This window comes from Durio zibethinus, chromosome 5 (assembly GCF_047325235.1).
Source record: "Durio zibethinus cultivar Kanyao isolate XHJ-2024 chromosome 5, ASM4732523v1, whole genome shotgun sequence".
Taxonomy (NCBI): Eukaryota; Viridiplantae; Streptophyta; class Magnoliopsida; order Malvales; family Malvaceae; genus Durio; species Durio zibethinus.
This window is the reverse complement of record NC_143166.1, coordinates 2,887,641-2,912,436: the sequence shown is the minus strand read 5'-3', so window position 1 is coordinate 2,912,436 and position 24,796 is coordinate 2,887,641. Positions and strand designations below refer to the sequence as shown.

At 28.5% G+C, this 24,796-nt stretch overlaps 1 protein-coding gene and 2 pseudogenes across 2 annotated transcripts in view; all 3 read left to right on the top strand.

Annotated features, from left to right (window-relative positions):
- The first annotated feature begins 6,649 nt into the window (after nucleotides 1-6,649).
- Nucleotides 6,650-10,611, top strand: LOC111282619 (receptor-like kinase TMK3). Its single transcript, XM_022870772.2, has 2 exons — nucleotides 6,650-9,189; nucleotides 9,720-10,611. The coding sequence occupies exons 1-2, from the start codon at nucleotides 6,894-6,896 to the stop codon at nucleotides 10,241-10,243; spliced, it is 2,820 nt and encodes a 939-aa protein (XP_022726507.1). The 5' UTR covers nucleotides 6,650-6,893; the 3' UTR covers nucleotides 10,244-10,611.
- Nucleotides 10,612-20,235: 9,624 nt separating this feature from the next.
- On the top strand, nucleotides 20,236-21,759 carry LOC111282498 (U-box domain-containing protein 21 pseudogene; annotated as a pseudogene).
- Nucleotides 21,760-23,083: 1,324 nt separating this feature from the next.
- LOC111283239 (THO complex subunit 2-like) overlaps nucleotides 23,084-24,796 on the top strand; it is a 31,764-nt pseudogene continuing 30,051 nt past the window's right edge. The window contains exons 1-3 of the transcript XR_016342086.1: nucleotides 23,084-23,425; nucleotides 23,505-23,631; nucleotides 24,156-24,196. The product of XR_016342086.1 is annotated as a THO complex subunit 2-like (transcript). The remainder of the gene's footprint in view (nucleotides 23,426-23,504; nucleotides 23,632-24,155; nucleotides 24,197-24,796) is intronic.

Sequence of the window (24,796 nt, the reverse complement as noted above, 5' to 3'; positions counted from 1 at the left end):
ATGTCTAACATAAAAATTGATGATTTTGTAAAATTTAAGTCAAAGTGAAGATTGTTGGGAATAGTGACTCAAATCCCATAAGAGATTTATTTGAGATTGATTAGATATTACTTGATGGATAAGAAGACTTGTAAGAGAATAATTTTAAAAGAAAAAAGATTTTTGATAGGCAAGTTTGTATACTTATAAATAGGTGAAATCTCTATAGAGTTAACTATGAGAAAATGATAAAAGAGAGTTGTATGGTTTTATTGGATAAACACTTTATAGGACTACTAAAAATTTAGGTCTTATAGATATATATGTTTGAATTTAGGTCTTATAGATATATATGTTTGAATGTTTGTGAGTGGACTAGAAGAGACTAAAAGAGTCTACATCAGTATGGTGCATGAATGCATATAGGTATATATTTGTTTTGGTTAAAAATACTCAATAAGATTAGAAGAGATTGAGAGAGTTTATAGGTATTAATAGTGAGTGAGATTGATTTGATGTATGTTTGTAATTTTTTATAACTAGTGAATATTTTTTCTCATCCATTGACATAAGACAGTTGGGTCGAACCATGATAAATTGTTACCTTTTATGTAATTAATTGAATGTTTGATTTTGCTTCCATTGATATGAATATTCAATTGATTAAGGCTTTTTAGCCTAACAAATCTCATGATAATTAGTGATTCATCAAGCAAATGTTACTGTCAATTGCTCCCAATATAGCATTGTAACTCATTATTTTTTTCCTCCAATGCAAAATATAAAATATCCAACAGAGAAGGTTTAGCCATAAAACGCACCATCCGATGCAGTGGGACCTTTCTAATCGAGCTTTTATATGGAATCTAAATATATCATGATCTCCTTAACCTGTGGATGTATGTGTAGGTTTTGCTTTTACATTATAATTATATAGTTATAGACCAACTACATAATATATAGTTGAATAAATGAATTAAATAAATAGGATATTTGTTAATTTACTAAATTAAAGTTAATGTTTGTGTTACTTATCATCTACAAACTACAATTATTTTTATTGTAAAACTACCAATATTACTGGTTTAAGGTAATAGTATTTCCCATCAATCATTGGTAAAGCTGTAAACAAACCAAATATGAATGAATAAACATGTATTTATAATTTTTTGCTTTATTTTTAGAGGTGCTCAGACTTGATTTGTATTCAATAAGAAAATTGCTCTATTTGTTACAACTTAATTCTTTTAAATGGTAGGATATTTGTATTCAATTTGTATTCGATTTGATTAAATTAAACAAGCTCATTCGCAAACATTAAATGAATATATTCATAAACATATATAAACGAACATGTTCATAAATAATAAACAAATTCTAAACGAATATAAACGAATCTAAATGAATATAAACAAATTTTAAAATAGGATTATAATAAATGATAAAAATGTAATTTTATTATTATTATAAATGAACAGCAAATAAATGAGTTTTAAACGAATTTTAAATGAATTTATTCTTGAATATAAATAAACCAAATAAACATCTGTTTGTATTCGGTTTGTTTAATAAACGAATATAAAAATATTACTTAAGATCATTTATTAAACTTAATAAACAAATATAAACGAATAAAAATCGAATATATTCACAAATAATTTATTAAAAATTATGTTCATTTACACCTCTAATCCTCAATTTAATTTCTTCATTTAGATAGTATATTAATATGGCTCCCGAGTTAATTATAAACGACAACAAAGTTAATGTCATTATTTTCTCTATTGAAAAAAAAAAGTCTAAAACAAATTATGAAAAGTAAATAAAAAATTGTTTTTTTGGTTATATTTTTATGTTTATCTATAAACAAAGTGAATATTTTTTATTATCATTTTTAATTTTAGCAAATTATAGAAATGCAAATTTAAAATTTTTAAAAGAAAATGAGAATTGCTTCAAGCTAGAAATAATAGCCATATTTTAGTTGTTATAAATTTTGTTAATGCAAGTTTTAATTTTTTTTATTAACATTCAAAATTAAATGAATTTATTTGATAAAATAAAAAAAAGAATTCACTTACATTAATATAAGTTTTATATTTTCTTTACTTTTGAATTAAAATTAAATTCATGACTAATTTTTAAAAAATAATATTTTAATTTCAACTATTTTAATATAAAAATAAAAAAAATTTACATTAATATAAATGTACCCCTAAAAAATATAGTTAAAGTTTTTTTTGGCCTAAGGAACATAAACATAGTCAAAACGTTGCTGATTTTATTATTTTACCTACCGTGGAATATTCTCTTTATATTTTATTAAAAACTCATACGCGTTCTTGTTACGCGGTTACGAAGATAATCCACTACTAGGAAAAAGCGCTAAAGTTTACACCGAATTTTTTATCTTCTTAAATTTAATTTTCCATTAATATTAAAAATAATACCCTTTATATTAATTTGATATAATTTGTACATGGACCGAATTTTATATAGATATAAATTTTAGTTAATATACATTTTAATAATTTATAAAACATATAATTATATATTAAAATAAATAAAATAACAAATATTCACCCATCACGCATATGACAATAAATTTTAATAAAAAAATATAATATTTATTATATTCAAATATAAAAAAATTACACTTATTGTTAGATTAAAATGTGTTATGGATTCCTATACTTTTTGATTTTTAAAAATTTAATTTTTGTAATATTATTTTTAATAAATTTAATCTCTATAGTATTATTTTTAAGAAATTTAATCTACGTGCATTATTAACGATTAAACTAAAATTTTTAAAAATAATATTATAAATATTAATTTTTTTAAAATAATACTAAACATATTAAATTTTTAAAAATCGAATAATACAAGAATCTATGCCATATTTTGACCCTTATTTTAATCTATCTTAGAAGAATATAAAGCAAATAAAAAAGAAAAAGGGATAAATATGCAACTATAAAAAGCATTAAGTTCATATGTAATAAAGATTTGTTTATATATATAAAAAGAAAAAGAAAAGTATTGATGGGCTTACAAATTATTACTCATTAATAAAAATTAAAAGTAAATGAACCCATGTGATGTATATACATGCACAAATGAGTTGATCCAATTTATGATGTATAAGGACCAATTAATTTGGATGGCTGTTAGTTCAAGTTTAATAAATCAAGCCACCTTTTCTACATGACATCAATAACAAACCATAAATTAGGTTTAGCACTAAGTTAATAGAAAATTTACTTCAACTGTTCGTTTTAAACTAAACAAACAGTTGAGAACTCTCATTTAGAAAAAAAAAAAATTGCAATTTGAAGATAAAAAATAAATTATAAATGCTAAAATTAAAATATCAAATTTATTAAAAATAACGATATAAATCAATTGAATAAATTTTTATAACCAAAACAGGTAAAGAATTTTAGCATCAGTTTCCTTCAAACTTATACAAGTAAATAAAAAATATATATTGTTAAAGAGATTCATGCATATTCATATTTGTTAAGAAAATTTAAAAATAATAACAAAAATGAGGGCCATGAATTTTTTTCTCCTTTAAATTCAAGTTTTGAACAACTTTTCTTTTTGAAAAAAAATAAAATTTCTTTTATATGTAAAAAAAAAAGTTGTTTTTAATTTAATTTTGAATGAAATCAAATATGAACAAATGACAACTGGCCAACAAAATATTTGTGAAAATATATGTGGACAAGGAAAATATTATTGGTCGTCAAAGCTTTGATGCTTCCTGTAGGAGGACGGCACCAAAAATAAGTCCAACTGAACCATCGAAGAATTTTGCCTGTTTTCTCTCTCTGCTTCTTTTTGAATTGGACCACAACATATGAAACAAAGAAAATTTCAAATTGAACAGTGTTTGCACCCATGGGTGGATGTGTCCGTACATTCCCCACAAAATTTTTAAAATTTGTTCCCAAATTTTCAAATGCAAAATGTCATTTTTGGGGTTTCAAGAAATTGTTTAACTTTTGTTGCTAGCAAGATAGTCGTCCCCACTGGAGTGAATATAAAAATATTTATTGGTAATTATGTAATCTGTTAATAAAATATTAAATTTTTAAAATTTTAATTGTAAATGTTATGTGTTTAATAATGAAAAATATTATCTATTTCAATATTTTGTTTCGCTTCATATAATAATAATTTATTAATTTTATTTTTATATTTATTGATTTAATTTTAATATTTTAATCATGAATTAATGAATTTGTTTTTTGGTTGAATAGTCTAAGACAAATAGCATGATTTTCTAATAATTATATGTCGTGTTAAAAATATAAATAATTGAGACAAAAGTGATGGAACAAAGTATCACAATTCCAATAATTTTAAGTTAAATCTTTTGATTCTCTTTATACAAAATAAAAAAAAAAAAACTTTAATTTTTATAAGCTCTAAATAATTCATATACTATTTCCATCACAAATTGTTAGAGTGATATTAATTTTCACGAAATTTGAAAAAATTTAGACTTTGATTTATCTAACATAAAAATTAAATTTTTTAAAAAAATTAAAGTTTTGTAATTTTTATATCAAAAAATAAAAAAAATCATAAAATAATTTTAAAATATAAAAATTTTAGATATTAAAAAAATGACATAATTTTAAAATATATATAAAAAAAGAGACAAAGAAAATATATAATTATTATAATATATAAATGGCCCCTTAAAAACTCATATTTTTAAAATTAAAACAGATTATTAATTTGATTTGAAGTTAGCTTATCTGCTAAAGTTTATTATTAAGAAATGATGAGTGGAAGAAAGCTGGTTACATGGTATCTCCGAAATTGTCAAGCTTGTTGACTCTATGTGAAGACCGTGTCAGAACGGTTGACAAACATGCTTATCACAAAGCAATTAACAAACCGCGTTAATTTCCCGTGACAGAATTACTCATCACTCAGACAACTTACCTTTATTTAATTATCCCTACTATACGAAAAAATATAAAAAATATATAATTTAAAATTTTATTAAAAATTATATATAAGTTTAATAAAAATTAAAAAATATATTTTATATTTAACATATTAATATAATTTATAATATAATTATTTTTATATTTTATACATATTAAATATGAAATAAATAAATATAATTATATAACTTATCAAATCTACCCACGATAAGGTAACAAAAGAAGAATTAAAACAAGGATGCGTTTGATAAATTATTAAAAAATTAAATCTCCACGTAAAAAGGAAAAATTTTGAATGTGTATTCCACTTTAAAATACTTGGTAAGGTGGATAAAAAAAATATATATGAAAATTTTTTATTTCTATTGACATATAATATAACCCAACCAACCCTTTTCCTTTGTCTCATCCTACATAATATCATTAAAAGTAAATTTAAAAAGTTTATTAAAAAGCAAGGTTTACCTAAATCTAATAAAATGAAAAAAAAATTATTGAAGGTTAGTGAGGATTCAAATAGAAATTTGATTTTTTTGTAAAATAGATCATAACTTGAAAATATAACAAGAGATTATAGTATTTAAATTTAAATTTATCGAATATCATATTTTAAAAATAATTATTCAAAAAAATTATAACATTTTCTCTTATACACAAAGTAGTTCTCTAATTATTATTATTGGTAATATGTATGTGTAACCATTTTAGTTTTTTTTTTTTTTTTTTGTTACACGTTCATCATAATCAATTTTATTTTATTTTATAATTTCTTCAATTTGAGTTATAATTATAAAAAAAAAAAAAACTTGTGCAATGTAGCATATTTTGTGTTTCAGTAATTTATAAATCATTTTTTGCTATCAAATTTTATATATTTGATATTATAAAAAAGGAAATTGTAAAAGAAAAAATTGATATTTTTCTCAATTTGTAAAGGATTTATGGCTTCTAAAATTTTAATTGTTATAACAAATTGATGTTTTATCTCAGTTGCTATTCAACTTATTATAAAGTCAAATGGTATTAAGATTATTTATTTAAAAGGGTGTTTGATAATTTTTTTTTTGTTGAAAAAAATTTAGATGATGGAGGATTATCTTATTTTAAAATCAAAACATATAGCAAACATAAATAAAAATTTATATTGAATTTACATATAATTCATTTAAAAAACACAATGATAATCAAACTTAAATTTTATAAATAAAGCATTCTAATCTTATTAATTCAATCAATCTCAATTGATCATGTTTGATAATTTAAGTGATGTTCAAGTTAGCAAAAAAAATGATAGAATAGTAATGAATCTAACCAATTAAAAAAAAATGAATTTCAGTGTTCCTTTGATTATTTGAAATTGAAAAAGAAAAATAAGAATAAAATAAAAAATTCAATTATCAAAATCAACTGCAATGTCAGAAATGAGAACAGTTGAAATATATTTAGTAAATTAAATTAAAAGAATTAAAATTTTATTTTCTCCAACGAAATTTTAAGAAGATACTTTTAAGAAGAAGAGAAATGGGATGAGAAATTTACATTCTGGACATTTTAGGAAGGTAGGACCCAATTTGCATGTGCCAACTATTTGCCCTTTTCCTGGAACCAAACAGTACATACGAAAATCAAACAAAGGAAAGCAACTATATCTCACTCTTACTTAAAAATAAAAAATAAAAAGCTGAATTTTTTTTGTTTAGTTTGTCCCACTTTTCTTTCTCTTCTCCTTTGTACCCGCCGTTTCACTCGCTCAGTCATATCTCTCTCTTTCTTTTTTCTCTTTCTCTGTGAACTCTGCCTTTTGAGTTTAGCTGATCATATCATCAATGCCGCCATAACCCTAGAAGAAAACCAGTTAGCTAAAAGTAACATACGGGTTGCAACTTTTCTTTCAAATTCCCTCACTTTCTCTCTCAGTTCTCTCTGGTGAAACAAAAGAGAAGAACAATGAAGAAACCCCATTTTGTGGGTTGTCTGCTTTTTGGGTTTCTTTCAGTCCTTTGCTTCTTCACTTTACAGGTTTCTTCTCAGCCCAGCCGTGACTCTTCAGTCATGGAAAAGCTAAAAACAAGCCTAAAGATCCCTTCTTCCCTCAACTGGTCTGAACCTGACCCTTGCCTATGGGCTAAAGTTACTTGTGAAAATAGCAGGGTCATCAGGATCCAAATACCGAGCGAAAATGTTGGTGGAACCCTTCCTCCTGATCTCAAGAACCTTTCTCAACTTATCATCTTTGAAGTCATGAACAACCAAATCATTGGAGCAATCCCAAGCCTTGCTGGGTTAAGCCAGTTGGAACAAGCTAACTTTCACAACAACAATTTCTCATCTTTCCCTTCAGATTTCTTCACTGGCTTAACTTCATTGACTGCTATTTATCTTGACTACAACCCTTTCGAACCTTGGGAGATTCCAGAGAGCGTAAAGGAAGCAACTTCTTTGAAAACTTTCTCTGCCAACAAGGCTAACATTAAAGGCAGATTTCCAGGTTTGTTTGATCCTGTTACTTTTCCAACCTTGACAGAACTGCATTTGGCTATGAACAATCTTGAAGGAGAATTGCCTGCCGAGTTTGCGGGTTCTATGATTCAGTCTTTGTGGGTTAATGGGCAGAGTTTGAATGGGACAATTGAAGTGATACAGAACATGTCTTCTTTGACAGAGGTATGGTTGAACTTGAACCAATTTTCAGGTCCCTTACCTGATTTTTCAATGTTAACTCAGTTGAGGAACCTGAGTTTGAGAGATAATCAGTTCACTGGTGTTGTTCCTTTGTCTTTGGTTAATTTGAAGTCACTTTATATTGTTAATTTGACTAATAATAAACTTCAAGGGCCAACGCCTAAATTTGCTGATAATGTACTTGTGGATACGATTGCTGATAGTAATAGATTTTGCTTGGATCATCCCGGTGATGCTTGCGATAAGCGTGTTACTATATTGTTATCCATCATGGAAGCTGTTGGTTATCCAGCGACTTTTGCTGATAATTGGAAAGGGAATGATCCTTGTAATAATTGGCTAGGTATCACTTGTACTCAAGGAAACATTGTATCTGTTCTTTTTCCGAACAAGGGGCTTACCGGTACAATTTCTAGTAATTTTGCTAATCTTACTTCATTGATTAATTTGGATCTTTCGGGTAATAATCTTACTGGGACAATACCAACAGAGCTCACTACGTTGCCAAATCTCACTCGATTGGATGTTTCAAACAATAGGCTTTATGGGAAAATACCGTCTTTTAGGCAAAATGTTGATATAATAACTGTGGGAAACCCTGATATTGGAAAAGATAGGGTTCCTACACCAGAAGGCAGGTCCCCTGGTAGATCTCCTGGTGGATCTCCTGGTGGTGGGGGTGGTGGTAGTTTTTCTGGGAATGGTGAAAAGAAATCCAATACAGTGACGGTTGTGGGTTCTGTAATTGGTGCGGTTGGTGGCTTGGGTCTTCTTGTTTTGGGTATATGTTTGTATGCTAGAAAGGGAAAGCGTACTAGTAGGGTACAGAGTCCAACTACACTACTCATACATCCTCATGATTCTGGTGACCAAGATGGAGTTAAGATCACCATTGCGGGATCGAGTGTCACTGGTGGAAGTGAAACTTTCAGCCACACGAGCAGTGGACCAAGTGATCTTCACTTGGTTGAGGCTGGTAACATGGTAATCTCAATTCAAGTTCTGAGGAATGTGACAAATAATTTCAGTGAGGAAAATGTGTTAGGAAGAGGTGGTTTTGGTACAGTTTACAAAGGAGAATTGCATGATGGAACAAAGATTGCAGTGAAAAGGATGGAGTCTGGTGTTGTGAGTGAGAAGGGTTTGGCTGAGTTTAAGTCTGAGATTGCAGTTCTTACTAAGGTTCGACACCGCCATTTAGTTGCGCTTCTTGGATATTGCTTGGATGGAAATGAGAGGCTTCTTGTTTATGAATACATGCCTCAAGGGACCCTTAGTAGGCACCTATTCAACTGGAAGGATGAAGGGTTGAAACCGCTTGAATGGACTACACGACTTACAATTGCCCTGGATGTGGCTCGAGGTGTTGAGTATCTACAATGTCTGGCACAACAGAGTTTCATTCATCGAGATCTTAAGCCATCAAATATTCTTCTTGGAGATGATATGCGTGCCAAAGTTGCAGATTTTGGCTTGGTTCGTCTAGCTCCTGTTGATGGTAAACAGTCAGTTGAAACAAGACTTGCAGGAACATTTGGGTATTTGGCACCAGAGTATGCAGGTAATTTGGTTTTAGTTTTTCTACATTTTATGATTACAAATCCCTGCACATTATGCCTTTTTCTCTTTTATCATTGGAAAAGTCTTTTGTTTGTTTTGCTTTTGTCGAGGCTTCTGTTTTATTGGATTAAAGAATAAGTGAAATATAGAGTATTTACTCTAATCATTAAGTGCAGTGTATTACATTATGTTAGACAATGATGTAGTTACATAAGGAAATATTTTAATGTTATTAACAGATTGAGACACTTCTGAGCAGCTCCTGGTGTGCAGTAAATATAATTTCTTTTTTGCTTTCACTAACTTATATAGAGTGATTCTTCATTTTCTAATTAACCAACAAAAGCATTTGCTTTATACTGGTTTAATATGGAACATCCTTTTTTTTTGGGTCAACATTGTCACTAGAAATGTTCATTTATTAAGTTATTTGTCCATTTTGCCTTATTTGACTATGCAAGCATATGTTAAATTTAGTCACTCATTTTATAATTTCTGGCATTTGAACTGAAAATTTTCACATTTTGGTAGTTACCGGACGAGTGACCACAAAGGTGGATGTATTTAGCTTTGGTGTGATCCTCATGGAATTGATCACGGGCCGAAAGGCACTTGATGAAACTCAGCCTGAGGATAGTTTACACCTTGTAACATGGTTCCGTAGGATGTACCTAAACAAGGACACATTCCGGAAGGCCATTGATGAAACCATTCAGCTTGATGAGGAAACGCTTGCCAGTATTAGCACAGTGTCTGAGCTGGCTGGCCACTGCTGTGCAAGGGAGCCCTACCAGAGGCCAGATATGAGTCATGCGGTCAATGTGCTGTCATCACTAGCAGAGCTCTGGAAACCGGTGGAACCTGATTCTGATGACATATATGGCATTGACCTTGAATTGACTTTACCACAAGCATTGAAAAAGTGGCAAGCTTTTGAGGGAAATAGCAATTTGGATGACTCTTCGTCATTTCTGGCTAGTACAGACACTACAACCAGTATACCATGCCGGCCATCTGGGTTTGCCGATTCTTTTGCATCGGCAGATGCTCGATGAAAGAGATAAAAAATGGGGCAAGTTCTAGTGTCAACTGATGGTTTTGAGACGTTTGGGTTTGTTCATTCCTTCTACTTGTTCATTTCTCATTGTAAGGTTTGCTCTCCTCTGTTATATTTTGTTGGAGATGATTTCTTTCTCCCCTCTATTTCTCTTTAGTTTGAACAGTTTAAAATTTTCCGATGTCTTTTAGAAGTTTTAAAAACGCAATCAAGAAAGGGCCGATCGTAAATGTCTATTCCTTTCAGTCTTTAACTCTACTTCTGTTAGCTTCCTATCGTTGTTCAAGCTTTGTTTGCATCTGATAGTTTGTATTCTCATATTACAGATATTATAAGATAAGATGTTAAGCAGCTGTTTCAAAGTAATCTTTTCTCAAGATTTGACATTGGCAGTTGTAGTTTGTTGTATGTTTGAAAATTTCATGGCGATGCCTTGTCGATGCTGATTAGGATAAGGATTAAACTATAGTAGGTTAGAACACTGCTTCATTAACTTTTTTTTTGTTTTTCCAACTGAAAGATACTTTTATCTGTCATGTTCATTTTTATAACTTATGTTTTCCCCCATGTGCTGTAATGAATGTAAAATTTAAGCATTGTTTTGTATGGTGTATCGCTGCCATGAAAGGAGGGAGTTTGAAACTTGCATGTTTGGTTTATGGTATTGGATTCATTTACTTAAGCCACGTGCCACAGGGAAAGTGGCTTTCATGATCAAACTTTTATATGAAGCCCCAGCCTTTGTGCCATGTGTCATAAATGCATTGGCCGGGTTGATGATTTTAGTTGAATAAGTCAACCAACTCCCATTAATCCAACCTAATGCTGAAATAATGAGGTTTCTTTAAGGCTCTCAGCAGGCCCTGGTGAAAGGTATTCCCTCTGTTCACAGGTTTTTGGTGAAGGAATGATGTGAGCAGATTGAGACACTCCATGGAACACGCAAACAGCTCATCCTCACCCAAGACTGTCCGATAAATCTATGCCGTTTGTCTTATCTGATATCTCAATGCCGGACACATGTTAATCACAGAGTGGTTGTATGTCTACATGTAATGCTTGCCAGCTGTATTTGTTGCCAACATTATTCTCCACCTTCAGACAAAGGCACCTAACGTGGGGGTGCATCCCTCAATGTCTTAATCTTTAAATCCACACTGCCAATCATCAGCATTTTTTCTAACAATAGCGGATTTTGTGGCCCTTATTTGAAGTATGATGTTGACTTAATTAGTCATTATCATATATATCCCCACTTAATTTGCCGCATTTTCAGCCTACCATTTTGCTCTTAATTTTTTTTACTTTTACAAACCAAAACCGTTTTGTTTGGATTGAACATGATCAAAGGGAAACAAACAATAATTTTTTTTTCTAAGTTTTATGGAGATCTTTTTTTTTTTTTTTGTTTTAAAAACATATTTTTATATCAATTCGATGCATTTAAAATTTTATTTTTGAAATATTTTTATAGAAATTTAAAAAATTTTCATTTTTTTATCAATTGGATTATTTTTTGTGAGTTTTTACAAAAATGTTGAAAATTATCCCTCTTGGATGGTATAAAATTATTGATAATATTCAATCATAAGATCATTTAATCAAAATTAACTTGGTAACAAGCAAAAAAAAAAAAAAATGAAATTTCCATTCAAATTTTTTACATTTCACAACCCTTTAACTCCAAGGCAACCAACAATAAAAAAAAGTCTTGATTTATTGGGTTTTTTTTAGTACTTTAAAAGGCTAATCATGTAGGGACATGGCATGGACATTGATATTGGTATCCCAAAAAGGAGGAAATGGTGAGCGTAAAGGGTAATGGATGCCCAATATGTGCTCTATGGGAGGGGTCGAGGGTCAAATAGGATTGTAAATAAATTGGACATGAATAAATAAATATATGTGTGTAATTTATTTATTTATTTTTATAATCATTAGTATTTATTAAAAAAATTATTTTATTTATTTATATTCATTCGTTTAAAAAATATATTATTTGCGTTTAATTTATTTTAGTTAAATTAAATAAATTTATTCATAAATATTAAATAAATATATTTATAAACATATATAAACAAATATATTTATAAATAATAAATAAATTATAATTAAATAAATTTAAACAAATAAATCATAAAAAATCTAAATAAATCTAAATAAATACAAATGAATCTTAAAATAAGATCAAAATAAAAAATAAAAAAATAATTTTATTAATATTATCATAAATAAATAACAAATGAATAATAAATAAATTAATTTATGAATATAAATAAATCAAACTAACTTTTATTTATATTTAATCCGTTCAATAAAAAAATATTATTTAAAATTATTTATTAAATATAATAAATAAATAAATATAAAATATATTCACAGATAATTTATAAAAAAACTTTACTCATTTACACCGTAGGATCAAGCTTAGCCATCCATAAGTGAGCTTTGTAGATAACGTGTGAAGGAGCATAGATTAAAAGAGTGCATGGAAGTACAACTGTTAGACTTGGTCATCAAAATGTGATTAAGACAGCCCGTCTGATCAGTGTGGGTCTGAATCTGAGCTGTGTTCTTCCCCGTTCGGCTTCTTTGGGTTCACGTTCACACTTCAATCTCTGTCCAATGATCCTTCAATGCGACTGCTTGCCTTTGACTTAAATTTCAGGATTCAACATCGATTTTTTGTCACCTGCTCTCAAAAAAAAAAAGAAAAATCTGTCGTAGTCAGAAATCGACTCAAGAATCAAATCATCTTTTAGTAATTATTTTTAAAAAATTGTGTTGGTAATTAACGGTAGATTTGTTGGTTCTCACGTCTGATAAGAAAATTGATCTCTCATCCACTCATCTAGAGTAATAATCGAGTGTAATTGAATCAATACAGTAAAAACTTTAAGTTTAAATTTGACTCTCAATTTATGATTTAATATTTAATTTAAATTTAATTTAATTTTATTTTTTTAATTTAAATTCGATTCGTGATCGAAATCGAGTTATTCGAATTCGTTGGATTAAGTTTGATTAATATATAAAAATAAACTCAATTCTTATATTCGACAAGAATTCGATTATTTATATTTGAATTCAAACTCGAATTCAAAATATTTTATTACTTAAAATAATAAACATATATTTAAATATAAAAATTTAATTAGACTCACAAGTTATTCAAATCGGATATAATAATACTCGAACTTGATTCGATTAATGAGTCAAGTTACTCAAATTTAAATTCGACTCGATAATAATTGAACCGAATTCAAATTTTATTCGAGATAAATCTGAATAATTTACGAGTGTTAATATATCATTTGTATTCCTACTCTCATATCATATAACAAATAAGAAAAAAAAGGATAAGATCTCTTCTTTTTGGTAAGAATATAAGCTAGATTTTTTTATTTATCAAAATTTAATTTAATTAATTTATATAATTATATTTAAAAATAATTTTAAATTTTAATACTTATAATCATTTTTTTTGTTCAAAGATGTCATTATTATAAAAAAATTTTATTATAATTTGCAACAAATGTGAAATGAAATACTTATAATACTTTACAAATTTATGAAATTAGAAGTTTCCGAGAACTTAAATTTATTACAATGAAACTCATTGTAGCAGTCACCAGATTTTGATTGATTGTAATTAGAGGTAATATGTATTAGGTTTAGTTATTTTGATTAATATATAATGTTATAAAATTTCAAAATTCCATCCAAATTTTTTTAAAAATTGATTTGATATAAATTAAATTTTAATGATTTAATTTAATTTATTATATTTTAAAAGTATTTTTTTAAAATTTTTTGTTATTATTTTAGTATAGTTTTTAATATATTTAAATAAATTTATATATAAAATAATTATTTTATTTTATAAAAATTTAAAAAATATATAAACTAATAAAAATATATAATTTTATTCATTTCTTTTTTTAATTTTTAATTTTTTATCTTAATTTAATATATATTTAATGTCTAAATTTAATTTAAATTAAATAAAAAAATTCAAACTAAATTAAATATTATAATTTTAAATCAATATTTAATTTTTTTTTATTTTTTTCTCAGCCTAACGATAATGAATTGTGAAATTTTGGTTTTCAAGTTTCACAACGTAGAGTTGGTCGTCAAATTTTACTTCAAAGTCATACATTTCATATATGGAAAGCAACTGCTAGGGCTGCAACTTCCAAAAGGGTTTATTATATAGAATTACTTGTACATTAGCATTGACTTGACTCTATCACAGTCAAAAGAAAAATGTAGGACTAACTTTGATGGTTGCTGGGCCAAAATTGTTCTATTGGATCAAAAGGCCCAAGTCTCAGTCTTTTTCCCATTGCTATAATGCCATTCCAGAAGGATCATAGAGCCCAAAACTCTTATTTAATTCTAAATGTTTAAACTTAATATAGATTTGATAATTTAAAACATGACATAAATATAATATAAAAATAAAATATAAAAATAATATGATTTAAAATTATATATAGATTTAGCAAAATAAAAAAATTATATTTTATATTTTCGTGTCGATACGAATTATGACATGTAATTTTCATATAAAATACTATATGAATACATAAATTTTAATATTTTACATGATATAAATATATAAATAATCAGATTTAACCTATCATATGAAGTCAATATAATCAAAATTTCAAAATTAATGCGACTCACTAGTCCCCGCTAATAGCTGAATTTAACATAATTTAAAGATGAATAAAGTGTATCCAAAAATACTATAAAAATGCATTTGGTTCGTGAAATCTTTGATTTTGGAAGAAGGTGTGAATTTTTGAAAAGTGCAATTCCCAAGGTTCTTTTATTTTCAGGGCATCTCGTATTCAGATTTACATGTTTAGTTTGAAAGAATCTACATATATTAATTCATGAATAATTACTATAATCTTTTAGAAATATATGATGGTAACTTTTTATTAGTTGTTATTAATAATAAATAGACATATGACAAATGATGCATTTAACAACAAAAGAAGACAAATATTTTATTTGATTGTTATTTTTATTTATAAAATATCATCAATAAAAAAATATTGAAGATTATTCAAAGTATTTTTATTAAGAAATACCTTAAATAATCCATTTTATTTTTTTTAAAGGATTATTTAAAATATTTTTTGATAAAAAATACTTTAAATAATCTTTAATATTTTTTAAAGAGGATTATTTAAGATGTTTTTTGTCAAAAATAAAAAATACCTTAAATAATCCATTTTATTACTTATAAGATTTAAGTAATAAAATATAAAAAAATGAAGTATCTCAATCGATTAGAGAATATGACTATAACTATAAGGCTATAGGTTTGACATTTTCCTCTAGTGTTTTAATATTTTTAAAGGGTATTATTTAAGATATTTTAGTCAAAAATGTATTAAATAATCAATGTCATTACTTATAAGATTTAAGAAATAAAATGTAAAAAATTAGAATAGCTCTATTCGTTAGAGTGTATAGTTATTAATTATAAGGTTGTAGGTTTGATCTGTTTCTCTAACACTTATTTTTTGGGATTAATTATAAGATTTTTTTTGAATTATTTAAGGCGTTTCTAATAAAAAAAATCTTAAATAATAGTGATCAAATTTTTTAGAAGATTATTTAATATATTTTTTGCCAAAAAATGCCTTAAATAATCTTATTCAAATTTTTATAGAAAATTATTTAAGGCATTTCTGGCTAGAAAACGTCTTAAATAATGCTGATCAATTTTTTAGAATATTATTTAAGCCATTTTTCATGCTAAATGTCATTAATTGCAATATAAAAAAATTTGTTAGTAGTAAAAACTTACAACTGACTTGCAATTACTTTCAAACATGTTTTTCAAAATAATAACAATTATTTTATTATTTAGATCAAATTTAGAAATAATGTAACTTTTTCCCTTGGAATCCTAAAATACTATAAGGAGAGGTAAGTTTTTAATTTTGAAACTTTAAGTACTGTTGAGAATTTGCCACTTTCCCTTTGAATCAAATTACCTTGAATTATACATTGAAATCAAATACCCACTAATAAAATTCTAGGAAAAAATGAATGAATTCTCCCAAACTAAACACCCCCTAAGAAGTTTAAAAACTGGGAAGGTCTCTTATGCATAACATGTTCAGTTTGATAGAAAAAAAATGGATGGTTGATTTATAGAAATGGAAAAAAATGTGCTTGGATTAGATATGTCTATAAGTAGTAAATGGATTGCAAATGATTTAATGATTTGTTTGGTAATCGGGTTAATTAGGTTATTAATCCATGTTCGACCTTAATTGTATGTAGATTTGACAATCTAAAATATGACATGGTGATACGATACGAATATGATATGATATAGGACAGAAAGGTGATATAGCTTAAAATTTTAGCAATAATAATAATATCTAGGTTTAACAAAATAAAAAATTTTAACACAAATTATGACACGTAATTTTCGTATAAAACACGATACAAATACATGAATTTTAATATTTTACATGATACAAATACACGAATCGTTAGGTTTAATTATGCAAAAATTATGATAAAAAATAGTAAGATATAAGATTTTTATAAAAAAAATAATTTAAAGATAAAAAGAAGGATTGTGAATATTATAATTTGAACCATTCACATAAAAACAAGATAATAAAATTTCTGATACAAACATGGCCAACAAATCAAAATTCAAGTTAAATTGCATAAAAAAAAAACCTTATGCATGCAGACTATGATATAAATGATACATTAGTATTCGCAAGCTACTCGGATTCGATTCGAATAAAACTCGAATTCGACTCGAGTTCGAACTCGACTCATCGATCGAGCCAAGTTTGAATATTCTCATATCTAACTCGAGTAGCTTGCAAGCCTAATCGAGCTTTTATATTTAAATATATTTTTATTATTTTAATAAATAAAATATCTCGAATTCAAGCTCGAGCTCAAACATAAATAATTTAACTTTTGTTGAATATAAGAATCGAATTTATTTTTATATGTAAATCGAACCTAATGGAATGGCTTGAGTAACTCAATTTATATATCGAATCGAGCTTGAGCTAAAAAAACAAAACTTGATCGAGTTCGAGCCAAATTTTAAATTTTTAATTTCGAATCGAACTCGAACTTAATACTATATCGATTCGAATTCGATCAATTACACTCCTAATATAAATTGATAAAAATAATAATTTTGAAATGAACAATCGAGAAATGTAATTCTTAGACTCAATTTGAACACAAGAATCAATATATTTTTAGATAAATTAATGCCCATAAAATTATTATTCATTAATTTCATACCACTAGTGAATAGTTTGGTCAATTAGAGGACAATATCAAACAAAAAAGAGTTTAGCTTTTGAGACTATCGATAACACCATGCATTCCCATTTACCATTGGGAAGTAAGATCCACCAATGTGACATATTTTCTTACTAAAAAGAACGGTCCATGCTTGTACTTTACCTACCCTTCTCGAAGATAAATAAAAGCCCCCAAATCAACAGTTTGAACTAAGCGTCAGCATTCACAACTCATAAGTCATTGATGATGACAAGGAGAAAACACTAAAACCCTGCTGCTTGAATCCATATCGCAGCAACCGTCACGTCCGGATTTGATCTATCTACTTGTTAATTCATCCGATGATTTCACAGTTTATTCAGTTATATGCGGAATTTTCATTCGTTGATTTGTCTATTTGATTTATTTTTGATAAGCAATACTTGAATATTGTAATAATAACTTGATAAAAAAAACTTATTAACTGTCCGAATTTCATATCACTATTTAAGCACCAAAAAAAAAGAAAAGCATATGTCACTATACTAGATTATTTTCTGCAATACAAAGCGTAAGTGATTCTGATTTGATGAGTTTCAGACTTCAAGTTGTATTGTCTCCCTCGCGTGCGTTGGCCAATAGCCACCTTCATTTTGTACTTTCACATTGCATATTTCTCCTAACATTTTCTTTGCCTTTGTTCCCTTTCGGCGCCGATTCTCTAGATACATATATATATAACTCTCATGCTTTTTCTTCCGTTGGGTCATCCCATTTAGACTGTTGAGCAAAATTTATTAGGGACTTGGTATGTTGGTCTCCTCATCCCAGGAAACACTTCATAAAGTTTTATAAATGAAATTCCTAAAATATTTTATTGTAAGTGAATAAATAAAAATTAAAATAAAAATTCAAAACTGATATATTAAAAGATCTCATTACATAGATTAAGAGTACAAAATTTGAAAAAATTTTGATATATTTATTAAATAGATATTTTTAATAAAAATTTTATAGAATTTTTATGATTGAATAAATATCGATCAAATTTAAATTATAAACAATATTTTTAATAAATTTTTTATTTATTATTAATATTCAAATTAAATTCTATCGAATTAGATTTTTTATTAAATTATTTAAAAATTTTTTACAAATTTCACCTTAATAACTTCATGTAAGTTTTGTACTTGCATCCCATGCTCTCTTTTTTTCTTTCTTTAGTCATATGTATTTGGCAATAGGTGTCGCCTTGTTCACTGATCTTGCTATTCCCTAAAAGAAATAAGAAACTAGAAAGAGAGATTTGAATCTGGAAATAAATTGTTGAATTCCTCTGCAACTCTCGTACGTTTTCTTTTCTTCCATTGTTTTTCTCAATTCAACATTAAATTGATTCTTATGCTCTTTCTTTCTTGACGAAACAGGTATAATATTAATCATGCACGAGTCTTTCCTTCTCATTTCTCTGTAAAAATGGGTTCTTAATTCCAACCAGATACCAGCTACAGCATATGCAAAACTCAATGACTTTTAATTATGATGAGATTGCCTATGATTCACGTTTCAGACATGGAAAACAAAAATAAATAAGAAGAATTAAACGGTGACGCTTTGCTACGCGTTAACAGTTGTAGATATTCTTCCGCTTCGCCCCCTAACGCTATATCTGCACTTCTCTACGCGTTAAAAGTTGGATATTGATCACCATGCACATATATGAATAGAAGTGCGCAAGTGGAGTTCATGCAAATTTGAAACTATGAAATTCAATAATTAATTTAATTAATTCATATAATTATTTTTAATATATGATATTTATAAAAAAAAAAGCATGGAATTCATCTTTAAGGAGTGGCCTGACCCCGATTTATTGGAATCCGTCATAAGGCAGTTTGTGTTTTGTACTGAAATTGCCTTAGGTAGTTAATTAATCTTTGAATTCAAAAGATACAATTGCCGCTCCTTGTTCTTCTATATTTCGTGGCATTTGGCCACTATAAAAGGATTGGAGAAATCTCTAGAAAATAGAAGAGAGAGTGCTTGGTAGATCTCTCAGAAAGAATATTTTACATTTTTGTGAAGGATTTATATTGTAGAATGGAATAATTTTTTTGTGATTTTATGTACTATCAAGTAATTTAGATTAGACGATTGTTTTCATAAATGAATCAAGTGTTTTTATTAAACAAATAATTCGTATTTATGTATATGATTATGCTCATATTTTCTATCAATGTCTAACAAATTTAAAATTAAAATCTTAAAATTTACTTTTTTTTTTCTATTTTCAAGTTTTTTTAAAATGCAAAATGGAAATTCTAAACTCCTCATCACATGGCTAGACCGACAGCTGGAGTCAGTCAGTCCACCAACTCTTACATTGACGGGGCTTTTGTTTATGGTTGTCTCAAAGTTTTGATTCATTCTAAAATCCACACCCATTATTCGTCGTCCTGCCACTATTGCCCCCTTTTCCCCTTTCAAATTGAATTATCAATTCAACGGTCAAATATTCAAAGCTTCATCACGCCCTCTCTTCCATGCTTTTTTATTTTATTAACTTTTCATGTTTCGTTCAAATTTAATAATTTTCTTCAGGTCTTCAACGTTGAACAACCATGTCATATTCATATATGGTAAGTACATATATATATATATATATATAGATATATATACTTGCAATTCAATTCATGCGTCCAAGCAAAAACAGGCATTCTTTCATTTAACCCAAACAAGAAAAAGAAATTATAATATTCCAATGATGATTTCCTCCTGGAGAAGGAGAAGAGCTGCCAGGCGTGCAGGGAAAGAGCAGCAAAGGACTGAAAATGGGGAGATGGAGCTGACGATTCCAAGAGATTTCAGGTGCCCCATATCGCTAGACTTGATGAAAGATCCTGTCACGTTGTCTACAGGGATAACATATGATCGAGAGAACATTGAGAAGTGGATTGAGGCTGGGAATTTCACTTGTCCTCTTACGAATCAAGTGTTGAGGAGTCTTGAACCGATTCCGAATCACACGATAAGGAAGAGAATACAAGATTGGTGCGTTGAGAACCGGTCTTATGGGATTGAGAGAATCCCTACGCCTCGTGTTCCTGTTAGCTCGAAAGAGGTTTTGGAGATTCTTTCGGAAATTATTGTCTCTTGTAAGAAACGAGATGGAGAAGCGTGTCGAGATTTGGTGGTAAAGCTCAAGTCGTTGGCAAAAGAGAGTGAACGTAACAAGCGGTGCATTGTGACGAATGGGGCAGGCAGCGTTTTTTCAGAGGCCTTCGAATCGTTTTCCAGGGCGTCTTTTGATGAAAACAATGCCGTTTTAGAGGAGATATTGTCAGCTTTGACAATAATGTTCCCTCTTGATGGAGAGGCCAAGGGTTTCTTAGGATCAGTTTTGGCTATGCGTTGTTTGATATGGTTTTTGAGCAGTGGAGACTTATCAAGGAGAAGAAACGCAGTTTTGGCCTTAAGGGAGCTTGTTTTATCATCAGATCAAAGAAAAGTGAATGAATTATCAGAGATAGAAGGTGCCATTGAAGCATTGTTCAAGCTGATTAAGGACCCAATTTGCCCTACTGCTACAAAAGCTTCTTTAACTGTCATTTACCATATGATCACATCATCTTCAACAAATGAGAAACAAGTAGCGAAGCTTATAAATTTAGGCATAGTGTCGTTGTTAATAGAAACGCTGGTGGACACTGAAAGAGGCATGTGCGAGAATGCCTTAGGTGTTCTAGATGGGATCTGCAACAGCGGGGAAGGAAGAGAAATGGCCTGCAACAATGCCCTGAGCATGCCGGTTTTGGTCAAGAAAATCCTAAGGGTGTCAAACTTGGCAACTGAGTTTTCAGTCTCCATTTTGTGGAAGCTTTGCAAGAATGAGAAAAGGGAAGATGGTGGCGTCCTCGTTGAAGCTCTTCAAGTGGGTGCTTTTCAAAAGCTGTTGCTGCTTTTGCAGCTTGGCTGTGTTGACAAGACAAGGGAGAAGGTTTCAGAGCTGTTGAAACTGTTGAATCATCACAGAAACAAAATTGAATGTGTTGATCCCATGGATAATTTCAAGCATCTGAAAAGGTCATTTTGATTGTAATAATCTAGGCAAACCATGTAACAGATAGTGTAGGGAAATTTTGGTTATAATTTACAGATTACAGTCCAATGTACAAAACAAAAATTAAAGTATACAGTTTCATAAAAATGCCATTACTATATTGATGATTTTGGTATCAAAGAAGGATTTGTATTTTTGTTTGCTGAAAAAAAAGAAAAAAAAAACCCAGGTTCTTGGTGTCAAACTAATCTGGTCAATACAAGGCCTAGCTCCAGCCCTTTAAAGCCTGCCCCTGGAATAATAATGGTAGATTAGAATAAAAACAATTCTGGTTGTTAGCATTAACAAGTCAAGATGAAACTTTCATTCCGTATATATTTTGCTTTTTAACATGAATTTGATGTTTCTCCATTACTTTCCAGTTTCCACACATTAAACTCTATTCGCTTTTTTACTTTTTTTTAGCATATATCAAAACGGTAATATTTGCCGATAATCACGTAATTTATTAATAAAATATTAAATTTTAATTCCAATAACGAAAAATTAAATTCTGATAAACTCAAATACAAAATAGTTAGTCCTCTGGTAGGTAGTTATCTAGAAAGGTATTCAAAGTGGGCTAGCCCTTGGATTTTTTAATCTTATATCTTAACTCTAAAGGCATATATATATATATATATATATATATATATATATGTAAGTAAAGCCGCCTCGAGAAGGTAAGTAGGGCACCAATGACTTCGTCTATGCCCCTGCTAGTCTTTGGCCTTTGGTATTTTCTCGAGCGTCATTACACATTTTAAAGCTTTTGCTTTCTTCTTTGACTTAGTTTCACTAAAAAATGAACACGCAAAATTTTTTATAAAGCATATCGTAATATGAGAATAAAAAAAATTATAATTATTAAAATTTAAATTCTAAATTTTTTAAATATCATAAACGAATTAATTAAATTAAGTCACGAGTTCGTATGAATAAAATTTTAAAGAGATATATTAATTTTTTTATTATAATTAAAAAGTAAATATTTATAATTAATGGTTATTAGTGTATAAAATGAACTGAACTATATTTTAAAATTTGATACCTAATTAATCGGTAAAATTTGAAAATTTATGAATCCTTAAAATAAATTAATATTCGGAGAATGGATCATAAGAGGCGTGGTCTGGATTCGAGTTTTGTAGATTTATGGGGATTTTGGGCCAGTTAATTTATGGGCCAACTAAATGTGAGAAGTGGTCGCTCAAACTACAAATCAAATAGAAGCCCAATCACCAAAATGTGCTTGGATTATTGGATAAGTGGTTAGGTGTTCTGGAGATTGGGCTGTCATTTAACCAGGGCCCACTTTTATCATTTTCACTTCGGCCCTTAAACGACGATAACTTGACCAAAACGCTATTTTTTATGGTTTAAGTAGAAACCATATCGGGTCTATGCAGATCCGATTGAAAAATCCGAAATCCGAAATCCGAAATCTGAAATCCGAAAATGGACGAATCACTTTCAAATCCATTCCCCCAAACCCCATAACCCGCCATGACCCTCTTTCCTCACATACCCATGTGAAAGTCCCTTTAATTACAACCCAGCCACTCCCTTGTTCCTCCTCTTCTCTCTAAAATCTGAAACCTCAATGCCTTTTTTCTTAATCTCTAGGGTTTACTAAAACAAAGTAATAGAAATGTCTCTCCCTCCTATAGAGTGTATATACGTAACAGAGGAAATCATGCGCGAGGGCAAAAATGGAAATTCAAACTTCTCCTTCTCTTCCTCCGTTCCCGTGCTTCGCTTTCTCTAAGAGCTCTACTGGACCATGCTATTTTTGTTTAAATTTTTAACTTGTTTTTGCCTTTAGATTTTTTTGTTTATCTTTTTTGTTCCCGTTTGATTATTAGGTGCGTGGGGAATTGCCGTTTCAGAAGTGCAAAGCGGTGTTGGACGCAATGGAATATGCGGAGCGAGTGTCGGAGGATGAATTGGGCTATTGCTTTGCTGATATCGTCGCACAAATGGCTCAAGATGTGAGTTTTTTTTTTTAATTTTTTAATTATTATTCTTTGTATGTTGAAGCTTATTTAATAAGTAGGTAGAAATAGGGTGGCGAGGTGGGGGAGTGTGGTATAGACTACTATAGAGAATGCGAGATAGAGTTCTGGATTGTTCTAATGTGGTTGTTTATTCGTAAGCCTTGGGAGGGAGTAGGGGATAAAGGGATGGATAAGGAGTGGGAGAGAGATCTTGGGATTTTTATAAGTTCTGGTGTGGTTGTTTATTCCTCTCTTTTTTCTTTTTTTTTTTTGTATTTTTACGTCTTATGTAGCTAAGTTGTGCTACCCTTTTAGATAGTTTTTTTACTGTGTTTTTATTCTCGATAGATATGGTTGTGTGGCTCACTTCTCCATCTTTACCAGCTGCGATGGTGTTTTTGGTGGGTCGTTTATTACCTGCGTTATATTGACTGTGTTATAAACAGCCAATTTCTGTATCTGGAATCTAATACTTGATATGTCTAATTGTAGCTTATAACCTTTTTCCTAATTTGCAGCTTACAATGGCTGGGGAATACGTATACGTTTGATAAAAATGGTTAGTATATAATCTGAGATGCGTATATGTGTTTGTGTGCAATTTGCTTCTGTTTTTTTCATTAATTCTTCTGCTTGTATCTCTTTTTTCCTTTTTAATGTCATTAATATTATGTTTCTTGAGCATAGTCAGAAAGGAGCTCTAACTGGAGCTCTTTTATAGTAAAGGCCTTTTTGATGAGAATGAAAATTTAGGGCTAAAAGATTTTAGTTTGAACTGAATGCTTAATGCTGTAAGGTCTTAAATTTCTCAGGCTCCGTTTGATTCGCAGAAAATGACTTTCGGAAAATTATTGTGGGAAAATGTTTACATTTTTGAATTAAAAGAGATTTTTTGTTGTTTGGATGAGTTAATGAAAAATATTTTCGTTGTTTTTTGGAAATTTTATTTTTTTTATAAATAATATTAATATAACTATTAAAATATTAAAAATTATTTATTAATAAAATATATTGAAACTATTTATTATTAAATTCTTAATATTAAAAAATAATTATATATTAATAATAATATTTAATATTAAAATATTGTGTTAATATTAAAAATCTTAAAATAAAATTATTTATTATTTATTAATATATTATATTAATAGTATATTAT